The 20,840-nt window shown below is 37.7% G+C and overlaps 1 protein-coding gene across 2 annotated transcripts in view; it reads left to right on the top strand.

The window, feature by feature from the left end:
• The window catches only part of TOR (target of rapamycin), a 34,109-nt gene that overhangs the window by 8,990 nt on the left and 4,279 nt on the right, over positions 1-20,840 (top strand). For both annotated transcript variants that reach the window (XM_011089732.3, XM_020696121.2), the window contains exons 13-48: positions 74-195; positions 335-434; positions 508-603; positions 1,418-1,548; positions 2,470-2,572; positions 2,647-2,829; positions 2,925-3,017; positions 3,204-3,239; positions 4,004-4,102; positions 4,178-4,276; positions 4,378-4,540; positions 4,625-4,749; positions 4,846-4,898; positions 6,645-6,768; positions 6,860-7,027; positions 8,391-8,543; positions 8,680-8,832; positions 9,391-9,462; positions 9,566-9,700; positions 9,795-9,856; positions 10,043-10,140; positions 10,756-10,865; positions 11,281-11,454; positions 11,536-11,601; positions 13,743-13,811; positions 13,904-14,014; positions 15,358-15,498; positions 15,592-15,720; positions 15,816-15,975; positions 16,141-16,355; positions 16,744-16,950; positions 18,967-19,080; positions 19,156-19,359; positions 19,615-19,695; positions 20,556-20,630; positions 20,710-20,776. In XM_011089732.3, coding sequence (XP_011088034.2) covers positions 74-195; positions 335-434; positions 508-603; positions 1,418-1,548; positions 2,470-2,572; positions 2,647-2,829; positions 2,925-3,017; positions 3,204-3,239; positions 4,004-4,102; positions 4,178-4,276; positions 4,378-4,540; positions 4,625-4,749; positions 4,846-4,898; positions 6,645-6,768; positions 6,860-7,027; positions 8,391-8,543; positions 8,680-8,832; positions 9,391-9,462; positions 9,566-9,700; positions 9,795-9,856; positions 10,043-10,140; positions 10,756-10,865; positions 11,281-11,454; positions 11,536-11,601; positions 13,743-13,811; positions 13,904-14,014; positions 15,358-15,498; positions 15,592-15,720; positions 15,816-15,975; positions 16,141-16,355; positions 16,744-16,950; positions 18,967-19,080; positions 19,156-19,359; positions 19,615-19,695; positions 20,556-20,630; positions 20,710-20,776 — 4,291 coding nt within the window. The remainder of the gene's footprint in view (positions 1-73; positions 196-334; positions 435-507; positions 604-1,417; positions 1,549-2,469; positions 2,573-2,646; positions 2,830-2,924; positions 3,018-3,203; positions 3,240-4,003; positions 4,103-4,177; positions 4,277-4,377; positions 4,541-4,624; positions 4,750-4,845; positions 4,899-6,644; positions 6,769-6,859; positions 7,028-8,390; positions 8,544-8,679; positions 8,833-9,390; positions 9,463-9,565; positions 9,701-9,794; positions 9,857-10,042; positions 10,141-10,755; positions 10,866-11,280; positions 11,455-11,535; positions 11,602-13,742; positions 13,812-13,903; positions 14,015-15,357; positions 15,499-15,591; positions 15,721-15,815; positions 15,976-16,140; positions 16,356-16,743; positions 16,951-18,966; positions 19,081-19,155; positions 19,360-19,614; positions 19,696-20,555; positions 20,631-20,709; positions 20,777-20,840) is intronic.

Raw genomic sequence — 20,840 nt, 5'->3', positions numbered from 1 at the left:
TGGAAAAGTATCTAATGAGAATCTATCTTGTGATACAGCCTTGTACATTTGTGACTTTTTTACTCTTTGATAGGATTTTGAAGTTCGGGAATTTGCAATTTCAGTGGCTGGAAGACTGTCTGAAAAAAATCCAGCATATGTTCTTCCAGCTCTTCGTCGCCATCTCATTCAATTATTAACTTATTTAAAACAAAGGTATTGTTGAACACTTGAGTTGCTTATCCTTCTTGGAAACTTTTGTTGCTCATATGCTGACTTCCTGTCTTATTTGCTGTTTCCCTTCTTTCATGTTTTGTTCACTGTATGTTATTCATGTTTGTACTTCTGTTTGCAGTGCTGATAGCAAATGCAGAGAAGAAAGTGCAAAATTGTTGGGCTGCTTAATTCGGAATTGTGAGAGATTAATACTCCCATATATTGCTCCAATACACAAGGTTTCGTATCCAAATGATACCTTTGTTTGTTGAGTGATTTGCTTTTGCTTTTGTAACCTTTTTGATGTTTCAGGCCCTTATTGCAAAACTCAATGAGGGAACTGGGGTGAATGCTAATAATGGCATTATAAGTGGAGTTCTCGTTACTGTTGGAGATCTCGCCAGAGTGGTGGGTATTTCCTTGAAATTTTGTTCTATAATGCACTTTAATGTTCTGGCGGTTGCTTTATGGTCTAGTATGTTCTATCTGAAGATGTTAGGTGAAAGGACGGATGTTCAGATAGTTATTTAGCTCAAGGCCTAGCAAAATTTGGACACATTTATCTTACAACCTCATTTCTAATGATGTTTTGGTTGTATTAATGGAGTGGACTTTTTGCATAAGGTGATACTTACTATTGTATCTTTGTGTGTCAACAAAAGAGCAGAAATCTTTGTTGAAGGCAGCAATATTTTTGCTTTACATTGGATTTATTCATTTTGTTATCTTACTATCTTTTAGATTTTAGGTTTATGCTAGTTGGTGTTTTGATGATCTTTAGGTGAGGTGAAGTTCTTTTTCTTTTATTTATGTGGGGGGTTGGGCACAGGAGTGGAGAACTAAAATAATTCCTTTTGAAATTGGATTCTGTAATTTGACAAGCCCAACTGGCTCAGCAATAAACTTCTTAATATGAAATAAATATTCCAATAACAGTTCGCTTTTCTCCACAATCTCTTCAAGGTGATGGCGTTTTTTTGACTTTCTTTCTAACCTCTGAAAATTAGGGTCTACATCCCTATGTTAACAATGCTCACCTTTTTTTAATGATAAAGTTGTAGAAGTGCTTATATAATGAAGTTCACACTTATAATGTTTGCAGCAGGATTGCTGTTTTGGTTCTTCTTAGTGTTTGGCTTGGATCACTCTTGATGTATATTGTTTACTTGCTTGATGAAGTGAATGCTAACTTGTTCATGCATCTTGCTCTACATGTGTGCAGGGTGGCTTTGCAATGAGACAGTATATTCCAGAACTTATGCCCTTAATTGTCGATGCTTTATTAGATGGTGCTGCTGCCATGAAACGTGAAGTGGCTGTCACAACTCTTGGTCAAGTGGTACAAAGCACGGGGTATGATTTTGTTCCATTTCTTTATTTGTGATGATTTATAGCTTTGTGCTATTGAGTGTTTTGAGTGCTTAAAGTTACTTGTGACTGATCTTGAGCAATGAGTTGTATGGCTTATTTGGCTGAGGTTTCTCCAAAGCAATGTGGTTGCTGTCCTTTATTCCGCATTTAGTGGATTCACTATAAAAAACTCTAGTAATCTGGCTATGAAGTCAGAAGTGAAACTGAACTAAGTATGAGATGTATTTTATGGCTCAAAAGGATATGCTGGCAAAAGAACTCTTGAAGAGGGAAGACATGGTTCTGTATTCAGATTTACTGAGTAAAAACTGTGGAGGTACCATCCCACAGAACTTTGCTCTGGGCTTCATGGGACGAGTTTGATCCTATTTGTCTAATCATGGTTTCATAAGCTGCTTCAACTCTCACCTTAATCTGGGTTTAGATCCCAGGCAGGAGGTGGAATTTTCAGATTCCTAGTTGCTGTCATGTGAAAAAGTACTTTTAGTATAATGAAAATAGGATGTCACATCATGAAAGACAATCTTTTTGTTGTAGAATAAGTAAAACGCAGTTTGAAAATTTCCCTTGATGGTGTAACTAGAGGTACTTGCTTGGTAGATACACGAAGCCAGTGCAAAAACAGCTGGTTTCAAAATAAATTACCATGCAAGACTTGGATCAAAGAGAGAGCGTGGGGGCTTTGAGAGGGGTGGGGTGGGGGGAGAGGAAGGGAGTTATGATGTTCTGAATATTGTAGTATGAGATGTTCAGCAGTGTTGGTTCCTTGCTAGTAAAAAGGTGACAGACTTAGTATTATGTTGTGTGGAAAAGCAACCATAGACATTGGTGGATGATGTGAGAGCCTGAAGTTTTTCAACTCCCTTGAACATGGTTTCTGACATTATTTTTATGATTTTGCAGTTATGTTATAACTCCATATAACGAGTATCCTCAATTGCTTGGTTTACTTTTGAAATTGCTTAATGGTGAGCTAGCTTGGTCTACCAGACGCGAAGTTTTGAAGGTATCTGGACTCAACTGACTAATAAAAAAATTTCTTCCTTTCTCTTGGCTTAGACTGTGCTTTGTCATTTCTAGGTTCTTGGCATAATGGGTGCCTTGGATCCCCACGTGCATAAAAGGAATCAACTGAGCTTACCAGGGTCCCATGGTGAAGTTGCCCGGCCAGCTGGTGAGCCTGGTCAGCATATTCGGTCAATGGATGAACTACCTATGGATCTTTGGCCATCTTTTGCAACATCAGAAGATTATTATTCCACTGTGAGAATTTAAATCTGGATCCATGTTCACCTATAGTAACTGGATTATGGATTAGATTGTTCCTCATTGTGCTTTCGTAACACCTATTTATTCAGGTTGCTATCAGTTCCCTCATGCGAATTTTTAGGGACCCTTCACTTTCTAGTTACCACCAAAAGGTGGTTGGATCTCTCATGTTCATATTTAAGGTTAGTAACGATGTTCATCTTATGAAAGCTTTGTTATACTGCTGATTTTGTTGATGTTGTTTGTGACAGCACCTTTTTACAGAAAGCCTCCTGTTTGTGTTGCACTGATGCTTTTCTTTATTGTGGGATAGCTGCTTACTCTGTAGAATGCATGGTAACATGTTTTCTTTGTTTTTGCGAGACAAGTCAATGGGTCTTGGCTGTGTTCCGTACTTGCCTAAGGTTAGTATATTTCTTGCATTAACATCCCTACTTTCATAGTGCTTCCCCTCTTACCTTGAAGACGTGACATACTGTTTTCGCTTTCTATTAATTCATAATAAGGTAGTTGCACGGTCATGTTAGGCTTTAGTTTGAGGTATCTAAACCCAGGATGTGTTTTAAAAGGCATCCACACAAGAAGAGGTGTAAAGCTACATTGCACCTTTATTTTGTAAGGCCAAATTATAGATGAAAAAACGAAGTTACCGGAGCAGCACTACAAAATAAAAACAATTATATTTTGTTTGTCTGCGAAATGAATATGAGGTTAAAATACTTGCTTCTATAGATGACTGGCAAACTACAGCCTACTTATATGATTCTATTAAGCAAAATCATGTGGAGTCATTGCTCTTTATCACTCATTTGACCAAATGAATTTTTTACCCTCTTTCATGGTTTTTTGTATCACCTGAAATGCCTTGTTCACTTTATATCTTTCCGTTGACTTTTTATTCATTTGTCCAGCCATCTTGTACTCACTTCCGTCAAGATAATCTGGATACAACCTGTTGAAATAGGTTGAGTGTAATTTTAACTAGATCTGTAGGGGTTCTGTTAGTAGAGATTCCCACAAGAAGCTCAAACCCCAAATTACCTGGCAGTAAAACGGTTTCTGCTTCGATCTGTGTGAATGTACTGAGTTATTTAGTGTAAGATCTTGTGTATTCTGCTCTTGTTTCCCCTTTCTATTTAGTTTTTCTGAATGAAATTGGTATTATCAGGTTCTGCCTGATCTCCTGCATACTGTTCGTACATGTGATGATGGTCTTAAGGAATATATTACCTGGAAACTTGGGACTCTGGTTTCTATTGTCCGGCAGGTACACATACTTTGCCTGTCACTTCTAATGTTGCATCGTCTTGAGATATTTAATATTCTTATTCTGCTTTTTCAGCATGTTCGCAAATATCTGCCGGAGTTGTTCTCTCTGATATCCGAGTTATGGTCATCCTTCAGTTTGCCTGCTACTAATCGACCAGTGCGTGGATCTCCGGTAAATCAGCTTCTCTGTACAACTATGGCGTGTTCATGGTTTAGACTAGACGGAAGATAGATACATATTTGATATGATGTTCGTGGCCTTTCAACTTTTAGATTCTCCATCTGCTCGAGCAACTCTGTTTAGCTCTCAATGATGAGTTTAGAACACACCTACCTTTTATCCTCCCATCCTGCATTCAAGTCTTAAGTGATGCTGAGAGGTTTAAAGACTACACTCACGTCATTGATATTCTTCGTACTCTTGAAGTTTTTGGTGGTCAGTATCTTTAGCTTGGTTCTTGGTGTGCTCCACTGAAATCTATCTAAGATAAATTATGAAATTTTTGGACTGAATCTGTAGGGACCTTGGATGAGCATATGCATCTACTTCTTCCTGCGCTAATTCGAATTTTCAAAGTGGATGCTTCAGTAGAAGTGCGTCGTGCTGCTATCAGAACCCTTACTAGGTTGATTCCTCGTGTACAGGTTGAAGTTGGACCCATATACTCTTTTGCATTCTGTATCATTTACAATTATGGTTATATTATCCATGGTTTTTCTTTGTTCTTGCTGTGTCACCAGGTGACAGGCCACATATCCGCCCTTGTGCATCATTTGAAGCTTGTGTTGGACGGGTCTGATTTCCCTCTCATTATCTTATAAATGTGCAATATTTTACTCTTTGAATTCTTCAACCCTAAGAAGACAGATCGCGATCTTATATTTCACATGTTCCCGCTCTTACATCATCCTGCAAACATGGATTGGGACTTAACCCCTCACAAGAACATCAGCAGTTGACTAATTTTTGTAGGAAGGATTGTCAACCTAACTTCCTGTATTTTACTTCTTGCTGATCCTTTTGTGTACTGTTAAAGTGTGCATTACCTTTTCTCCATGATATTTTCCAACAATTTACAAGGGCCAATCAGGTTAACTTCTCTATGTGAGGAATGTTTAATGGCTCTTCAACTCCACCTGACCATGGGATTTTGGTACCAAAGTGATGTTGATAGATGGAAGTTTATTAATGTTTGTGTTAATAATATAGAAGCTGCAGGTTGTATAATCTGGTGATTGAATAGATGGACACTATGGCCAGAATGTCAGAGTGAGGAATCGTGAGTCTCACTCATAGTAGTCAATGGCGTGTTAAGGCGCGCGCCTGGGCCCCATTTCGGACTGCCCAGGCGCGCGCCAGGTGCGCCATGGAGAAATCGGCCTGGGCAGCCTGGGTTTTGGCTGGGCTGCCCAGGCCCATGAGTTAAAACAATAAAATAGGTTAATTAACCCTAATTGTAAAAGGAATTTTAGCAAATTAAGAAGTTTGCATGCATGGGTAACTTTCATCTCTTCTTCCTCTTTCAACGCATTTTCTTCTCAATTCTTCTCTTTTTCTTTCTTCCATAGTATCTGCCACTGCTGTTCACTGGTATGACTTTTTTTCTAAATTTATGAAGTGTAAATTTTTGGTCTAACTATGCTGATTGAATCTTTGAAATTGATGTGATTTTATTAATCTTTGAGCGTTTTAGTTGTTCTGTTTGTGTTTTACAATATTTTATTGTATGTTTATGTCTATATTTATTGTAGATTGATAGCATACGTTGCCACTATTTATATTTATACATTAATCTAATCAAAATAATACTAACTATATAAATATACAGATTATTTCTTATATTTGCGCCATCCTTTGAAAAGGCGCGCACCGCGCCGTGCGCCATGGCTCCAGGAGCCCTTGGCGCCATTGTGCGCCGTGCGCCACTGACTACTATGGTCTCACTTTTGCTTTCACCTGAAGCAAACAATGCTCACTGGCCTTGGTACTGGACAGGCTTTGTTTTACTGCTTAGTAGTAATTATGTTGGATTAGTATTATGCATTTCGTAAGAGTATAACATGCTAAAATGATGTACACTCACCCCTGCCTCGCATAAGGAAAGATAACATCTTGCGATCAGAATTTCATACTATGGAGTTCTGTACTTCAATTAAAGTGTGATGTTTATGATGTTCAGCGTAGCTAGGCGAAAACAAAAGCTATGTAAAACCGTCTGAACTTTCTTGCGTGTGTCTACTATCAGTTTATTTAGAATTTTCTTATCAGAGCCTATTCTATAGTGAGATTTTCCTTGCACAGCGCGTGCCAAAATCATGCCTGCATCTGAGACAGCTAAGTCTATCCTTTGGGGTGTATTGTTATAGAGAAAGTGGTTCGGATGTCCTTTTTCCATAAGCTCGTTGGGGCCTGGTGAAAAATACATGTGTTGCAATTTGATGAGAAGAAAATATCTACAGCCATTGTGGAAAATATTGATGGTGATAGTTTGTTTTAGATTTTGCTTCTGCATTGCTCAATGTAGGTATCCAATTTGCAGGAAAAATGATGAGCTTAGGAAGGATGCTCTAGATGCACTTTGTTGTCTAGCTCATTCTCTTGGGGAAGACTTCACTATTTTCATCCCATCCATCCATAAGCTTTTGTTGAAACATCGTTTGCGGGTACTGCTGGTGTCATTACATATACATCACTTTTACTCGTGTTACCTTCTTGATTGTTACGAACTTATACATACTTATTTTCCTTGACCAGCATAAGGATTTCGAAGAAATTCAAGGCCGCTTACAGAGAAGGGAGCCATTAATCCTAGGAAATACTGCTTCTCAAAAGCAAAATCGCCGACTTCCTGGGGAGGTTATTAGTGACCCTTTAAGTGACACAGAGGATCATGAGAGAATTGATCCCCACAAGCCTCATCAGGTATTTGATTCTTTTGCTCTGAGCATTAGATTCTCAGTGGAAATTGATACTCCGGTTGACAAATATGGTTCTCGAAATGTTCTTCGCGTGTATGTTTCTCTCTTTTCTTGAATGGTGGTGGAGAGGGTAAAAATGTTTATATTTAGTTGATAAATTTATCTTATGTAGAAAATACAGTCTCTTCTTTATTTAAAAATTTTGATGGAGTAGAATGGGGTAAGCCTTTCCTGGCCTCCCAATTTTTTTGGAAGGGACTGAGGGAGCAAACTGTGATTCCCAGCAATTCATAAATTTGGTGAATTGTCGTAGTGAATGCTTAGGAATAGTTATTTCAGTTTAATAAGGCGATTTTGTGGCAAGAGCTTATTTTCTAGAATGTATTCTGTTACTATTAGCTCTTTGAGCTAATTACATAATCACATTTTTATCGCAGAAAAATGGCAGGTCTTGGCACTGCTACTCATAGTTGTAAATCGGGCGCCATGGCGTGCCTGGCTGAAAGGCTGGGCTGGCTTTTTATAAAACTTAAAAGAGAATAAAGCTGAAGAAAGAAAACCCTAATTTGCTCCAGTTTCTTTGCTGTTGAAAACAGTAGTTCAATCTCTAATTTGTCCTGTTCTATTTTTGTGTTTGTTTTCTTGAAATTGTAGTAGTTTGCTGATTACTTTATTATGATATAATTATTGTTATTGATTTCATAACTCAATTTTCTTGCTACAGTATAAACCAATTTGCTAAATAAATCAATTTGTGATTTCATTGCTAATTTTTTATTGTAATTTGATTTTTTCTTGAAACGTTTGTTTAGAAAACCAAAAACCTAGTCTGAACATGCTGATTTTGTAAAGATACTAATGGTATAAAACTATGAATTATTTATGCAAATATGCGCTGCGCTTCAAAGGGCACGCGCCGTGCCGTGTGCATGGCTCCAGAGCACCTTTGCGCCCTGATGTGCCATGCTCCTTTAACAACTATGCTGCTATAATTCAATTATGTAAATAAGCAAATCGTTGGCCTTACTTCCTGCGGTTATGCCCCCAAAGCAATCTGATGATACTATAGACTTTAAAGATCGTCTTGAAATTGTAGCACTGCTGCTTTAGATTTCAAAGTAGAACTTGCGAATTCTTCTGGTGGATGCTGTTCAAATTAATTAGTGTGGTTCTCAGTACTTCTCAGTACTGCATTAGTCGAATTTAGGCAGTGTGTGTGTTCCTTCTCTCTTTTTTCAATTTGGTTGATGTTAAAAGAAGAGTTAAATTGGTTTATTGTAAAAATCATTTGACAGGGAATTTCTTTTTGTACTTTCATTTTGGATGGAAGAAAATCTGTTAAACGGGATTCCTTATACAATCTGCAGGTCAATGAAGCTCGATTACGTGCTGCTGGGGAGGCTTCTCAACGCAGTACGAAAGAGGACTGGGCGGAGTGGATGAGGCATTTTAGCATTGAACTACTGAAGGAATCACCTTCACCAGCTCTGAGAACATGTGCGAAGCTTGCCCAGCTGCAGGTAATTCTCATTACTTCCTACTTTTTCCTGTTGTATTGGAGCTTCTCCAAGCATAACTGTCTGTCCCTTTAGCTGAAAACTAAAAGATAGGAATAACTTTCCTTGATCAGGATTTTCATGCCGTTTGTTTTTGCAGCCTTTCGTTGGAAGGGAGTTGTTTGCAGCTGGTTTTGTTAGCTGCTGGACACAACTGAATGAGCTTTGCCAACGGCAGCTAGTTCGGAGTTTAGAAATGGCATTTTCATCTCCAAATATACCTCCGGAAATTCTTGCTACACTTTTGAACTTGGTATTATATTGCACTTTTTGAATAGAAATGAATTCTGTCCAGTTTCATATGCTTCCTCGGCATTCCTGAAATGGCTACTCTTTAATCAGTTACTTGTGGTTGTGAAGTTAATTCCTAAACTGGTATACACTCTAGTGGTTCAATTAAATCTTGAGTTTGGAGGGTTCAGAAGGTGTAAATCTAAATGCTGCACTGCTTTTGCATGTAGAGTTCTGCTTATTTTAAACTTCCAACTGTTGCTGGAGAAAAGATCACAGGAGAAGAATCAACTTCTTTTCATATGTCAGATGTATCTGCTCACTATATAAAGAAGTAAAAATTGATGGTCGTGGCATTTTACTGAAGTGGACATTTGAGACATAGAATTGACTGGGCTGCGAACATGAATTTTTTTGTATTCATTATTGTTTTTTTGGGAACTAAACTTGGGAATGACTAACTGGTGGGAGATGCAGAAATCTCATTCGTTTTTGGTGCATTATGTATTTTTCTTGAATATTTCTATGCAGCTGAATTCTGCAAAACAGCTTCTGGAATGATTGATATTTTTTCCCCCAGGCTGAGTTTATGGAACACGATGAGAGGCCCCTTCCCATTGATATCCGTCTACTTGGTGCTCTTGCCGAAAAGGTGGGACTTTTTCGACAGCAATCGCGTGAAATCTCGATATAAGTTACATTGATGTGTTTGATCTTGCGTATAAATCTTTTCTTCCTCAAATCTGGTGTTTCAGTGTCGTGCATTTGCAAAGGCTCTGCACTACAAGGAGATGGAATTCGAAGGTGCTCGGTCAAATAGGATGGATGGAAACCCTGTTGCTGTAGTTGAAGCTCTTATTCATATAAATAATCAATTGCACCAACATGAGGTCATTATTTTAATTTCATATAGAGTTTTATATGCATTGTTTTTCTTTTTCAGAGTTGTTCATGTTGTCTAATGAGTTATATTTTTGTGTTTAGGCGGCAGTTGGGATATTGACATATGCTCAACAACATTTGGCTGTCCAACTTAAGGAGTCATGGTATGATTCATCCTTCTTGACTCCCTAATATTATGCGGACGATTTTGCTTTTGGTCCTTAGTCTAGCTGTGTATTAACTTTTTAATCTAAGGATCTGGTAGTTAGTCTGATTTAGCATGGTTTGAAGATTTGGATGTCTGCTTAGTTGTCATATTTAGTCCTTCAAGTGAACTTGCTTCTTTGAAGGTATGAGAAACTTCAGCGATGGGATGATGCTCTCAAAGCTTACACTGTCAAAGCCTCTCAAGCATCAAGCCCACATCTTGTTCTGGATGCAACTCTTGGTACGTATTTCTATACTAATACGAGCACATGGTGGATAAAATTATTTGAATTTCAATGATATTGAGTATGAGCAGTTTTACTTTCCACAGTTGCAGATGAGAAGGTAAGCGTGTCTTGAAAATTGTAGTTCCCTTTATTTGACATTCATTAAGTGAAGAATTTTTTGATTGATGTTTGTTGAATGATTTATCTTCTTGAACCAGCTAAGATGCAAATCCTTCTATATGACAATGAATGCCTTTTAAACTGTGATATGCTTGTTTCCGTTTGATTGTGTGGATACTTCTTCTTTGCCATACGTCTTCTATTTTTGAGGTATTCTCTCCCCTTTTCATGGCATCATAAAAAATGCGGAAGCATTCACTATTTTCTCATAGCTCATTGATATAGATGTTGTGCTATCATGAAGCCGGTTGATGATAAACTTTCCATTAGTGGGTGAATATACTGGGATTGCCTGAACTTGTCTGACTGTGCTAGAGCCTAGTTCCTCTATATTCACTCTTTATCCAGACTCGGTTTAGGCTCTGATCTATCCAGACTATTCACATCTACAAGCAAATATTAATTTTTGAACTTTTGTTCTTTAATGACGATATTTTTATCTGTGTAAGGGCGGATGAGATGCCTTGCTGCACTTGCTCGGTGGGAAGAGCTCAATAATCTCTGCAAGGAGTATTGGACACCTGCGGAGCCCGCTGCTCGACTGGAAATGGCACCAATGGTTTGTTTTTGGCTTGAAATGATTTCTATCTCCCGTCATGCCACCATCTGATCTATTTGATGTTCGACATTTAATGTTACTTGAATGGAGATAGATCCGCTTCATTGTTCGAACTACCTTAACCATTATATCAATTCAAATATGTGCACCTCTATTTCAGTACCATCAGTCATGTACATATCTGTAAATCCCAACACTAAATATTTGGTATTCAATGTGTGCTTAAATTAATACCAATTCCCGTCCTTTTCTCAGATAAGTTATGAAAAACCAGTTAAACCTTGTTTCCATTTTCGTGATTGCACGCTTATATTCTTGAAATTTGTGCCACCACTGCTATTGATAAAAATGTTTGTCGGAATAACTTTAATATTTCATTGTGCCTTGTTGCTTTACAAAGTATGTGGTCTTATAGGCTGCTAGTGCTGCCTGGAACATGGGTGAGTGGGATCAGATGGCAGAATATGTTTCTCGATTGGATGACGGAGATGAAACCAAACTTCGAGTCTTGGGTAATACTGCCGCTACAGGAGATGGGAGCAGCAATGGGACCTTTTTTAGGGCTGTTTTATTAGTTCGTAGAGGAAAGGTATCCCTCAATTTTGTTATATCCATTTGCTTTCTTAAAGTCCTTATCTAAAATGTCTCACTGTTCTTTTAAAAATATTAGTATGATGAAGCACGTGAATATGTTGAAAGAGCAAGGAAGTGTTTGGCTACAGAAGTGGCTGCTTTGGTCAGTTCTCTTCATCTTTACTTCTTGTTGAGCAACAAATGAAAGTAAATAAGCTTTATTCATTTGGGAACATTCGGCATATAGCATCTGTTTGACATTTTTTATTCACAAATTATTTGAACTAGCTGTATGACTGATAAAGTTGGTGTTTCACAGCCATTTTGTGGGCTTAAGATACTTGGTGGTTCATTCAGTACTTCTCTCAAGTTACTTCTGAAAGCTGGAATGTAATCATTGCAGAACTGCCAGATTCAGAAATTATTTTAAGTCTGCGTCTATCCGCTACTTACCAAACTGTCGTTTATCACCTGTCCTCGTGTAGTCTATCCTTCCTGTGTTCTATATCACTTGCTGCCTTTTCTTGTTCTTACACCAAATAAAAAAATATGATGATTCTTATCTTTCCCAAATTACTGCTTTTTCATAAACATGTGAAATCCTTGTTCAATGTATTAACAAAGTAGATCAAGGAGATCTTCTTTCAATTATCTCTACGTGACTGAACCTTGGAGGTAGTGTTATATCACACTTTTTGGACATTTTACCACCATCGCCTACCCATTCTCCCACAGAGCATGTCTGTCCATTGGTGCTTGACCATTTAGATATCTAAATCACTTCCACAGTAGGTTTATATACCATCATGTCCGAGACTTGAGAACACCAGATCTTGCATTCGTTTCTTCTGCAGTGGCTACTCCTTTGCTTGGGTTCACCACCCAGCCACTGGGGTTGTTGAGTTTAGAGATGGGTGGCGTCATGTTGCTTATTGGACCTGGTGGTGGTAATGGTAATTAATGGAGTCTGTTTGCTGTAATTTTGATGGCTCTTTTGTCCGTATCAAGGATATGGAGGTGACATTGTGCAAGCAGCTTTCCAGCTGTAGTGGTGATTTTGGAGGTTATTGTGGTGACATGTTGCTTAAATTGTGATGTATGTTTGGGAGGGTCCTCCCTGCAGGGTCTGGTGGTGCTTTATGCCTGTCAAAATAACTAATAATGTTGGCTAGATACCTGCAATTCGGAGCAGCACAACTTTGTTTTCCCCCTAATTGAATTTCAAATTGGATCGCCTGACCTGATTGGGGCAGAACTGTATGATAATGTAATAAATAAGGATCACCTGAAAAAGTGACCTTAGTCGGTGTCAGATCTTCAATATCGAGGAGGTTGCATCCATTGGATTACTTGTCGTTTACTATCAGATCTTCATTTATGCCTGTCAAAATAGCTAAATTAAGTTGGCTAGATGCTGCAATAAGGAGTAGCTCAACTTTGTTTGCTCCCTAATTAAATTTCAAAATTGGATTAGCCACCTGATTGAGGTAAAACTGTATGGTAATGTATTAATAAAGATCACCTGAAAAAGTGTCCTTAGTCAGTGTCCGATCTTCAATATTGAGGAAGTTGCATCAATTGGATCACTTTTCGTTTAGTATTTGACTGTTCATTGAATTTAAAGTAATTAGAAGCGTCTTTTGATGAGAATGCGGCATACGATAGGGGTACACAACTTGATGATATTGTACCACGATCATAAATTCTTGCCACAACAGTGCTGTGATTTTACTATGTGATTCTAAATATGCGGTTCCAATACATTTGGATATTTATAAAAAGGCAACTAGAATTTCTTAAATGAAACATTTTGCATGCTCCTTAAGGGAATGCAGTGATGCAGTGCTTCTTAGAGGCCTCTGTTCATAATTGCTTTTTTCCTGTCTAAATGTTACATGACCCCTGAGAGATCCAAGGTCAAATGCATTCTGAAGAATAGACAATAAGTGGTGTAGCCTATTATCAAGTGGCCTTAGCATTACTAAATATTTGCACTTCATCGTAATATTTATTGGGCAAAATAAAGTTCAACTTTTTTTGAAATTGGCCCCTAATTCTTTTATTGAGTTAATGTCCATATGAAACCCCTTTCATTGTACTTGTTTATGTCCACAGGTTTAACTTTTATTTTATGTTTTGACATATCAATTCTTCTTACGATGGCCTCTTCTCTTGATTGTGTTCATTATTTGGATTTGCTTAATTGCTAGAATTGTATGCCTCTGATTTTCTTGTTTCTAGATAATCCCGTCTCAGTCAAATGTCTTAAGTGCCTCTGAAATTGTATCTATCCCCATTCACCAGGTTCTTGAAAGTTATGAACGTGCATACAGCAATATGGTTCGCATTCAGCAGCTTTCAGAATTAGAGGAGGTATATTAAACTGAACCTTGGCTGAAATACATTAATTGTTTAAACATTATGCTCATATGATTCTAATGAGAAATGATGCCTTTCCAAAATAGGTCATTGATTATTGTACCCTTCCTGTTGGAAACCCTGTTGCTGAGGGACGAAGGCTTCTCATACGCAACATGTGGAATGAGCGTATAAAAGGTGCAAAACGTAATGTTGAGGTAAAATCTTGATGAGCTATCTTCTCCTCTCATTTGATTCTGTAGGGATCTTCCAGATTTTGGAAAACGAAGAAATATAGCAATAGCAAACAAATGTTATTCTTTAGAGTATTTCTTCCAAGTTAATTTGCTAGCATCTAAACAGCTATATTCTATACAAATCCTGCTGTTGTCTACTCGCCTTATTGATGGAAATAATCCTGAAGAATCTTAGTAAATTCTTTGAGTAGTGTATCACTAGTTTCCTGCTCTGCAGATTAACATCATCAATTGAGTGTATTTTAATTCTTTGAGTAGGGTGCTGTATTATATGCTTTGTTGTTTTATATCTGTTGGTGTACTGCATCATTCCGCATGTTATGGGCTAGGAATTTCAAAGTAGTCTATGGGATAGAATTGCAAATCAGATATTAAACAATGATGAATCCCTCATCTGTGATGTGTTACTGCTTTTGTTAAAATGATTTTGCCAAATTTTGGATTATTTTTCTCTTTTTTGTTTGCCCCGAAAGAACTTTCCTTGTCTTCCCATCTCTATTTACTTTTCAAGTCTAGCTTTGACTTCCAAAATAAGGTGGAATAAGGGGAGCCATATTTCTACACAATGATCCAGCATTTTGGCCAAGTGTTGTGTGGCAGGATGTATTCAAAATGAAATAGTTCATTGAAGAGCCAATAGATGGTTGGTGAAGGCTCAATATATTTGTTATTATTTTATCAAAGGTTGAATGCTCCTCACTAAGTGGTGAGAAGGTACCAGGAGGATGGAGATATTCAAGCTAAATTCAAGTGCAATGATAAACAATTATATTTTATAAAAAATTATTTTTCTTCTTATTTCCATTTTATAATGGTGTAGCTAGATAATAAATCCTAAGGATGGAGATATTGAGCTTCGTTCAAGTACCGTGGTAAACAATTTTATGGAACCCTCACACACCAGATACTTTCTGCAAATTTGCACAAACGTGCCCACAGTCCTGCAAGTGTTGATTGGTGTAGTCATTTTAGAAAGTACATTTACTTTCAAGTGTGTGACCAATATGTACGCCTAGTTAAAAGTCAATTAAGGTTCCTGATATTTCGAGCTTCCTGTTATGGTATTCATATGCTTGTGAACAGTGTTTTGTTTGGCACAGCTTCATCTTCCATATAACTCATTTCCCAAGATAATTAATTGTTAAACATTGCAGCAGAGACCACACGTGTGTTAATTTTTTCCCCCTTATTTTGGAGGTACTCACTTCACAAGTTCACATGTGATTTTTGATTATGCACTTGCACCTCCAATAATGGTTTTTTTCCGTTCTACCTCAGTTTTGTACTAACTCTCAAATTCACAGGTTTGGCAAGCACTTTTGTCTGTCAGGTCACTTGTTCTGCCACCTACAGAAGATGCAGAGACTTGGATAAAGTTTGCCTCTCTTTGCCGTAAAAGTGGCAGAATTAGTCAGGCCAGATCAACTTTAACTAAACTCTTACAGGTTTGTGGTACATTTATATATGTAGCATATATATGCTATGCTATCACCCTAGATCTATATATGTCAATATGCTTTTCTTTGTGGCACTTGTAGTTTGATCCTGAAACAACTCCTGATACTGTACGGTATCATGGGGATCCTCAAGTAATTCTAGCATATCTGAAATATCAATGGTCACTTGGAGAGGATCATAGGCGCAAGGAGGCCTTTGCTAGACTGAAGGTGTGCTATAAACTATCTTAAGCATCAATGTTTCGGTGCTTTGCTGATGATATGTATGTATTATGCATTCTGTACCCACAATCTCTGTGTTCTAGGATTTGGCTATGGACCTCTCAAGAACACCTGTTCTTCAACAAACCACGCAGTCTGGCATGACGGGCTCCTCCAATATGCCTCTCGTTGCCCGTGTTTATCTCAAATTAGGAACTTGGCAGTGGGCACTTTCCCCTGGTTTGGATGATGACTCTATACAAGGCATTGACCAAAACTCTCTCTGTCTACACACGTGTGTTTGCGCTCTCACATGTGCATGCCTGTACATGTTTTATGTGTTATGTAACTCTATTGCCATCTACAACTCTTTGAGGATCAACTTAGCTCTACTAAATCCAATTTTTTGATTGTTGTTTGTGATTCCAGAAATTCTTGCTGCATTTCGAAATGCGACTCACTATGCAACAAAGTGGGCAAAAGCTTGGCATAAATGGGCTCTTTTTAACACAGCAGTTATGTCTCATTACACTTTGCGAAGTTATCCTAGTATTGCTGCACAGTTTGTTGTTGCTGCAGTTACTGGGTATTTTCACTCCATAGCTTGTGCAGCACATGCCAAAGGGGTGGACGATAGTTTACAGGTAACAACACTATCCAGTGATAACTCTTGTTCTTTATAGGCATTAGGGTGCTTTTCCTAAAGCTTTTGCATCATATAATATGGTGTACCCAAATGAAATATTCCGAAGCATAGTTTCAGCTCCTTTCGCTCTACCGGACCAATTATATGCTATGCAGTATTTTGAGATGCCTTCTGCATCCTTAGCTTTGATGTTTAGTTGGTTGGAATTTTACCGTCATTCAGTTAATGCTTTTATAGGCTCTTCCTCTCAAAAAAGAGAAAAAAAACAGTTTTTGTATTTTTAAGTCTCTGTTTCTAGATGTAATGATCTCTTATTTGTGATGATTTATAGATTACTCTGGTTAAGTTGTTGCATATGAAGAACATTCTTATTTGTTGTTGTGCAGGATATCCTTCGTCTCCTTACTTTGTGGTTCAACCATGGAGCTACATCAGAAGTACAGATGGCATTACAGAAAGGCTTTTCACTTGTAAATATAAACACATGGTTGGTTGTTTTGCCTCAGATAATTGCTAGGATACATTCCAATAACCATGCAGTTAGAGAACTGATTCAGTCACTACTAGTGCGAATTGGCCAGAGTCATCCACAGGTTTGTTTCTAAATCCTGGTATGTGATGCTATTTTGATGATCCTCTTTGACATGTTTCTTAAAATTTATTTACTTGTTATGCTAGCAGTGGATCCTGATTTTCAGGTTGTGTGGATTACTTGTATATTCTTCCAAATTGTTGGCTTGATCTTTATTCATGGAGCATGAACTATTAAATTTAGGGGCAGTTTCTGTGTCATCTTCTCTAAAATAATTTAATTTTCATCATGGCATTGGTTGTGCATGTGTTGAGGAAAAGAATAATGTCTAAGTTTTAATACGAAACAAAATTTGGCTTAATGACCTAGAAATTCTGTGATTCTGGATATATCATAGTTCACCGTCAATGCTATCTTTCAGCAAATAAAGCACCTAGGAAAAGCTGATTGTTAATACCCTCTCACAAAAATCTGTGGAGCCATAGTTATAAATGGTGCTCCATGGTGTGCGCCTGCACATGGCTCAAATGGTGAGAGCCCAGCACTAGCTGGCCTGGGCCACTGGCTTTTTACTAAAAACAAAAAGGAAAAAGAAAAACAACAAATCTGAAAGAGAACCCCCTAATTTGCTCCAGTTTCTCTCTCCAAAAGTAATAATTTTCTTCCACCTCTTTAGGTAATGCTTCTGTCTTTCTTCTCTGATGCTACTGCCTTCTCTTTCTCTATTCTCTTCTTTCTTTGACCGATCTTTTCCTCTCTGTGAAAGGCTACTGTTCTACCTCTTATTCGTCCTTTTTCTGTATTTTTTTCCTTGAGACTTTGGTAAATTGTTCTTTACTTTATTATGATGTAATTTCTTCCTCTTTTGTTTTTGAACATACAGCAAAAAGCTTGTCTTCGTTACTTACGCAGCTATAGTAACTAATATTCCCAAAAACATGTTATATATTGTTATTATTTAATTTAGTAACTCAATTTTCTTGGTTGGTACAATATAAAATAATCCACTAAATAAATATATTTCCTGCTAAGTTCTGATTATATTTTGCTTTTCTCCTGATTTTGGTAAAATTAGTTGTTAAATGCGCATGGTGTGCCATGGCGCAAAAGGTGCTCTAGAGTCTAGAGCCATGGCGCATGTTGCGGTGCACGCCTTTTTCATGCATGTTCTAGATTTGTAAAATTAACTTGTATATTTATGCCATTAGTAATTTATGAAAGTCAGCAGATTTAACATCAGTTGTATATATGTATCTACTTATGTACGTCTGTCTGTATGTATGTATCTCTGTATCTGCATGTCTGTGTGCGTCGGTTCGATTTTGAGGAAGCCCCCTTGGTGCCGGAAGAATTAGGAATCTGCTAATCTAAATAGCAGGTCGAGGAAAAATAAGGACTACAGATTTCCTGGGCGTACACCACTGTTTTTCCTATTCCAACAATATTGATAAGAAATGGGAAAAAGTGGATTGCAGAGTTTCAAAGTTCCCGTTGGATTATTCTAGTTGCTGCCTACTTGGAACTGTGTCAAATTTCGCCTTCTTATCTTTATCTCATTGTGCACTCTAAACATATCTTTAAGGACAACTACATTTGACATTCCTTCATGCCGTTTACCTCAAGGATGTGCCTTTTAGAATAAGCATGTTATGGCCACGGTATATGACTCAATGGAGGTTTCCCTGTAATGCATGCAAATCACTGGGAGAGTGCATTGATCGATGATGTTCATTGCATAATAATTCAGATTGTGAAGAAAAAAAGAAATGACAGCTCAGTTATGTTTTGGTTATCCTTTTCAGTGCATTGATATTTGCACTGGATAGTTTGTTGATATTACGAGTTTGATGAGGAGCTTCCTTCTCATATTTTAATAAGTGTTTTTCTTTAAGTAGGCATTATTCAAATAACCTTCGAAGTGAGTGGGGCTCTCATGGAATTTGAAATGTTAATTCTACTTGCACTTAGCTGAACCTGAACGCTCTCTCTTTGGAGGCCCTTTAAGTGTTTTGCAGCTTGCTGTTCATACCTTCCGATTAATTGTTATATGAATCACTAATACAATGGTAGTATGCAGGCTCTTATGTACCCTCTTCTTGTGGCATGTAAATCCATTAGCAATTTACGGAAACAGGCAGCTCAAGAGGTGGTTGATAAAGTTCGACAGCACAGTGGTGTGCTAGTGGATGAGGTGAATGAGTTCCTTTATGATAATTTATTGGTGTTATTCTCTTCATGCATCTGACCTTTATGCTTGAATTAAAAGGCCCAACTTGTATCTACGGAGTTGATCCGAGTTGCAATACTTTGGCATGAAATGTGGCATGAGGCGTTAGAAGAGGCAAGCCGCTTATATTTTGGTGAACATAACATTGAGGGGATGCTGAATGTCTTAGAGCCATTGCACGAAATGCTTGAGGAAGGGGCAATGAGGAACAATACCACTATAAAAGAGAAAGCCTTTATTCAGGTACTCCATATTTTAACATACCTGCCAATGTCAAATTGTTTAAATCTGTATGATGATAGGTTGGAACATCTGTGCTGCATTGTTTGTTTTGCTTGTAGTGTTCACTTCTGTTTTTAATGCAATCATGCACATTAGTTGGCGAATTAATGTGCTCCTGAGACTAATCAAAATGGTTAATCTTTAGGCCATTAATTCCTATCATAACTTGTGGGTTCTGATTCTATGTTACTAAATGAACATGAATTTGATTTCTAGGCATACCGTCACGAACTCTTGGAGGCCTATGAATGCTGCATGAAATACAGAAGAACTGGAAAAGATGCAGAATTAACTCAGGTATCAATTGCAAGAAAATCTGATCACCTGCTGCCCCCGTTTCTTGAGTTTTTGCTCTTTGTTGAGCTCCCACCATTTTGTATTACCAAGATTGTAAGAACCTGCGAAACATTCATGCGAGGTATTACATGAATCAATCATTGACGTTCCATTGTACTTCCATGAAAAACCTCTGCCCTTTAATATGCTGGACAAATAATACAGACAACTCCTATCGTAAAGGCGAAGCAGTATCAGATATTAAGCTGCCACTCCACTCTTAATCCACTTAGTTTGACCATGTATTTTGAGTCTGCCGTTTTTGTTTCCATCACCATGTATCTTTATTGATTCGTGTTTCCTGGACCAGATAGGTAAGCAAGACCACATGTTGGTTTCACCCTCATCTAGTCGGCGATCATGTTGGTCTTGAAATCGTTTGTGTTATACATGCTTTCTTGATGAATAATATAATATAGCCATTGAATAAAACAAGAAAAACAAAGTAAGGGAATTTTATGAAAAAAGGAATAGTTGTAACCATCCAAAAATATATATTTGTGTATTTATGTTCAAGAGTTTATCCATATCTTCATTCTCTTTTTCTTGAGTTATCTATTATCTGTAATATTTCTAGTTGGACATGTCACTGTATCTCGCTTGTTTGATTTTGATTAGTTGTTCTGCCTGTTGAATTTTAAGTTCTGATTATATATGAAGGGAATTTTAACTTCTGATTGGGGTTTTAAGTTCTTGCTAGGTTTTGGCTTCTTTCTAATGTGTTGCATTATGTTGAACATGCATTTTGAGTCATTGTGTGCTCAGCTTCATTAGCATGTTAATGTTTGTAATGCTAATGCATTCATATATGTCCCCACCAGGCTTGGGATCTCTATTATCATGTATTTAGGCGGATAGATAAACAACTTCAAACTCTTACCACCCTCGACTTACAGGCAAGAAAGCTGTTTCTTATTGTATCAACTGATGTCTACTGTGCATCACACTGACTATTATCTTCTTTTGTGAAACCAGTCTGTGTCTCCAGAACTGTTGGAGTGCCGTGATCTTAAACTTGCTGTTCCTGGAACCTATAAAGCTGGTATAGTTGGAGTTTCCATATGCTGCTACACCCTCCCCAACCAACACACACACACACACACACA

The sequence above is a fragment of the Sesamum indicum genome, linkage group LG8 (genome assembly GCF_026168435.1).
Source record: "Sesamum indicum cultivar Baizhima isolate 11 linkage group LG8, ASM2616843v1, whole genome shotgun sequence".
Classification (NCBI taxonomy): Eukaryota; Viridiplantae; Streptophyta; class Magnoliopsida; order Lamiales; family Pedaliaceae; genus Sesamum; species Sesamum indicum.
Note: the sequence above shows the minus strand (reverse complement) of the source record. Positions and strands in the feature narration are given on the sequence as shown.